General features: G+C 59.6%; 1 protein-coding gene across 1 annotated transcript; it reads left to right on the top strand.

Moving 5' to 3' along the window:
• Window positions 1–2,781: 2,781 nt before the first annotated feature.
• LOC134370476 (annexin-2 receptor-like) lies at window positions 2,782–3,546 on the top strand. Its single transcript, XM_063087585.1, has one exon. It carries the CDS (start codon window positions 2,782–2,784, stop codon window positions 3,544–3,546), a length of 765 nt encoding a protein of 254 aa, XP_062943655.1.
• Window positions 3,547–4,674: the final 1,128 nt, after the last annotated feature.

The raw sequence follows: 4,674 nt of genomic DNA, 5'->3' as shown, positions 1-4,674 counted from the left end.
AACGAGACTCGTTTGTCAGGACAAGACAGAGACGATCCGGATGGCTGTGGACGCAGGGAAAGAAAAAGTGCCACCTGGCTGGCTCAGCTCTATGCCCAACGCTCCCGAGAAGCGGCGGGGCGACCCTCGCAGCGGTGCTGCCCCCCAGGAACACGGTGCTCAGCGCACCCGGGGAGTCTGGAGCTGCAGGTTCGGAACGGCCAGATCGGTGCGATCCGTGGTGCTGCCGATGCGCCAATGTGGACGCCCAACAGCGGGATGTGCGGTCGCGGAGACGACGGGATTCCGGGAAAACGAAAGTACAGGGATCCTGCAAGTGGCGGCCACTAGCGGTATCGCTAACAACGCACACCCGTTTGGGCAGAGTCGGAGAAAATCGAGACACTCAGGAACAGTGAGAGACTCGGTGTAAATACGTGCGATGACAGAAAAGTGTGCCGGTTTGGGATGATGGCCCTAGACCAAAACGGAACAAACCAGGTTCTGCAAATGTCAGAACGGCACTAGGGGTCCTAGGACTGAGAAAGCAACCGCATGGAGGGACCGCGGAACTTTGCTCTTGCCACAACCAGCGATGGACGCAGCCAAAAAACTGTCAAGTCGACGCTGATCGCAAAGTGCTGATGCGGAGCCGAGGACAGGGTGCAAGGGACAGAGCGGCCACTGAAGAACGCGTCCCCAAGTAGTGGTTGCTGCCGCTTGAAAAGGCCGTTTGAACGCAACCCCGGGAATGCGACAGAGCGGCGCTGTCACCGCTCCACATGCAGCGGGCTCAACCTGCGTGCAGCGACCTACAAACCGCTAGTCCGGCTGGACTAGAAACTGCGACCAAAAACAACGGCCCGTGCCCCTATCGTACCCACGGCTGACAAAACACCTTCGCGCAGCCCCTAACGGAGCCGGGAGCAGCCTGGGTCAGCAGGGAGCATAGAGCGGTGCAGGTACCGAGAAACACCCGACTCGGGGAACCCATCGTGGCGATCGCGAACGGCACCAGCTGCGCCGGGCGCTCCTGGCACAGGGCCAAGGCAAGTCCCCCGGCGCGGTTCGCCTGTGGCCCCTGCGCGCGGGACCCGCCCATTGGAGAATCGAGCGGCGCTGGCACCCGGCCAAGGGCAGTGCTGGTGCCAAGGCAAAGGGCCCTTTGGAGCAATCGGTATTCCTGCCACGGACTTTCCGTCTGCCGGGAGAAATGAGCGACACTGAGTGTGAGACACAGTCCGCACGAGGAAACCAGCGGCTCTGCGACCCATCAAACGTGCCTTAAAAGAAAAGTGCTTGGATGCACCGCGGGAGAACTTACCAGGGCTTGAGCCTTCCCCTCGCCCCTTTTTGCCAAACTGACACTAAACACCCATTTCCTAAAGGAAATACGGAGTTGCCGTTTTTCCATTCGCAGTATGGGGCGGGTTACGTTTTGGTCTGGGGCCAGCGTCCCTCCCGGCACACTTTTCCATCCTAGGCCCGCTAGTTCCGTTTTTCCATTCGCAGGATGTGGCGTGCTCCGTTTTGGTCTGGGGCCAGCGCCCCTCGCGGCACACTTTTCCCTCCCAGGCCCGCTAGTTCCGTTTTTCCATTCGCACTATGGGGCGTCTTCCGTTTTGGTCTGGGGCCAGCGCCCCTCCCGGCACACTTTTCCATCCTCGGCCCGCTAGTTCCGTTTTTCCATTCGCAGGATGTGGCGTGCTCCGTTTTGGTCGGGCCAGCGCCCCTCCTGGCACAGGCACACTTTTCCCTCCGAGGCCCGCTAGTTCCGTTTTTCCATTCGCACTATGGGGCGTCTTCCGTTTTGGTCTGGGGCCAGCGCCCCTCCCGGCACACTTTTCCGCCCGAGGCGCGCTAGTGCCGTTTTTCCATTCGCACTATGGGGCGTCTTCCGTTTTGGTCTGGGGCCAGCGCCCCTCCCGGCACACTTTTCCACCCGAGGCGCGCTAGTGCCGTTTTTCCAGTCGTACTATGGGGTGTCTTCCGTTTTGGTCTTGGGCCAGCGCCCCTCCCGGCACACGTTTCCGTCCTCGGCCCGCTAGTGCCGTTTTTCCATTCGCATTAGCGGGCGCCTGCCGGTGTTTTTTCCAACGTGCCGTTCCCGATTCCGTATTGTTTTCGGTGTGTGTGTGGCCGTGAACGGCGTACACGGTCTTTCTGTTTTTTCTGTAGCCCGCCACAGCTGTTACCACGATGCCCTCTGGAGTCATATATGACGCGTCCGCTGAGGATGTGGTGGGGCTGGGAAGCCGTTCACGCCGGGCCGCGGGTCCGCGCGCGTGTCCGTCGCCAGAGGCCCCTGCAGGAATTTTGTCCAAATCCACATGTGGAGACGGGGACCGGTTCGAGTGGCCATAAAACAGACAATGAGGGTGCGCCCTGTCTTTCACGTTGCCTTCGGGTGTCCGTTTGCCGCAGACGCTGGCAGGAACTGTTCCCAAGTGCCTCTCTGGAGTCGCGGACCGTACCCTGAGCGCGCGGTGCCGCGGGAAGGGTTTCGACCACGGGACAGAGGGACGCTCGGCGCGCAGCGCGACCCACGCGGACGTGATTTCTGACTCACCTAGAAGTCCATGGACGGTCGGGTACTTGGGAGCGTTTTAAATGGTTCTTCTGGCCTGAGAAAATGGAGCCGAAGCGTTACACGTACCAGCTTAGTTCTCAGCGGTCTCTTAATCGTAGCATATGGAAAAAACTCCGTTTTGCGGAGTCTGTATGGCTGGTTCTCAGAACTTGCTGTTGTTGTACATTTATTTCATTTCCGTTTGATTTCTCAGCTACGTTTTTCTATTCGAAATGTCTGGGTCTTACGGAGTCTCTCAAACTTTCGTTTTCCCTTGGTCTGTCATCTTTGCCTCGGCTCCGCCCCGAGCCCTGGAGAGCATAAATAGCGAGGCTGGTGTCCTGCTGACCATTGTGCCTGGTCCATCAGCGCCCCCGCTCGCAGCGTCCTGCTGGTCTGAGGCTGAAGCCATGGAGCGGCACTTCCCCGGCTGTCTGAAGCAGGATTGGGATTGCCCAGAGGTGACGTCAGAGTCCCAGCCTCCGACGATCCTGAGCTCAGAAGATCGCGGTCCGTGGCCTGTCCCCGTGTACCCTGTTCTAGTAGAGCTCTCGTGCGACAGCGGTGATGGCTGTGGGAATCTGCTTTCCAGTCCTTGGCGCCTTCGCTGGGTCGGCCTGCCAGACGGGCTCGGTCCCACGGTCCGGAGCACTTCGGAAACCAGCAGAGCCCAGCCCACTGCGTTTCCTCGGACTGGGACACACGACAAGCCAGGAGGTCCGATAGGAGCGGTGGACCGTGTAGAGGAAGTCGACAGACAGGCCATCCAGCAGCCTCCTTGGGCAGGCACGCCCCACCCTGGGGACACACAGCAGGACCCCGGGGCCTCTGACAGCGTGCCCCTTGTGGAGTGTCGCCGACCTCCCGCCCCCTACCGGTGGAGCAGCCACGCACTTCTGGCAGGAGGTCTGGAGTGGATTCGTCACATTGCTGGCGCCCTCGTCTCCATGATGTCATGGGGGTGCTGCCCTTTCATCTTTGGCACTAGAGACTATTAGCAGCAGCAGGAGCCTTTTGGGATCTTCCTATCTGAAGAAGATTCTCATTTTCAAAACGTGTCCACGTGGCAAATAAAAGTGCATTAAAACGGACGTTCCGTGTTCCTTGCCTATTCTCCGGACTGTTTCCTCCTTGAGTTTTCCAGGTCTCTTACCACTTGCAAGTTTTCTAGGCATTCATCTTCATTTCAAAATGTGATCCTAATAATTGTCTTTGTACGCTTTCGAGCTTTCAGAATTGTAATTTATGATTTTAGAATTTTCCCAAATTGATTTTAAAGTACAATTGGTTTCTTACTGTTTTTCTTCCTGTTGTGTTTTCTGATGTATGCGTCGTTTGTTTTCATTTACTCTCGTGTCACATCCCTTACGTTTTATAAGGTAAACGTAGCCCTCCCGCCATCCGCAGGCTTAGGCGTGTGTGCGGGCTCAGGACTGAGACTTGGTGAAAATCTCCCGGCAGCCGCCTGGACGACCGGGTGCACGCGGACCCCGGTCGAGCCCTGCATCCCCTCCCTGCTCCTTTTGCGTTCGAGGCCGGTCCCCACCTCCGGAGGCCGAGTCGGTAAAATGAAAGGAAAAGTTGAAGGCGACGTCTGGGCCACCAGAGGGACCGCGTACGGCCGCAGGACACCCTCTCCCTTTCACTTGCCTCGTCCCCGGTCGGTGCCCGCGGACGGAAACGCCCGGAGCGTGCCGGTTGACCCGCACGGACACACCCGCACACCTCGCGTGAGCCCGGGAGCGCAGCGACAGTCTCGCCACCCCCATCCCTGCACGTTTAATCTCCGAGGAGGCCGAGCACGCGAGGATGCCCTGGTGCACCCAGGACAGTCCTGCTAGTGCTGAAGCCTCCTGGGACTGTTCCTCTGGCACTGGGGCCACGTCCGGTGCCTTCGCTGTCCTCCCCCCACCGAGGCTCCGAACACGAGAACGACACGAAAGCGGTCGCCAGGGGGAGCCCCAGAGCCGGAGCGAACGTCAGCAGGAGGAGCTGGATCTCCCGGTGAGAGGCGGCCCGACCGCCCCGCCCAGCCTCCCCCACCTCGCATCGCGTTTCTCGGCCTGCACACCTGCCCGCCGACCCCCTTCGGGGTCACACACACTCCCAACGCGACTCCTGCGTGG

Source organism: Cynocephalus volans, chromosome 2, assembly GCF_027409185.1.
Source record: "Cynocephalus volans isolate mCynVol1 chromosome 2, mCynVol1.pri, whole genome shotgun sequence".
Lineage (NCBI taxonomy): Eukaryota > Metazoa > Chordata > Mammalia > Dermoptera > Cynocephalidae > Cynocephalus > Cynocephalus volans.
Note: the sequence above shows the minus strand (reverse complement) of the source record. Positions and strands in the feature narration are given on the sequence as shown.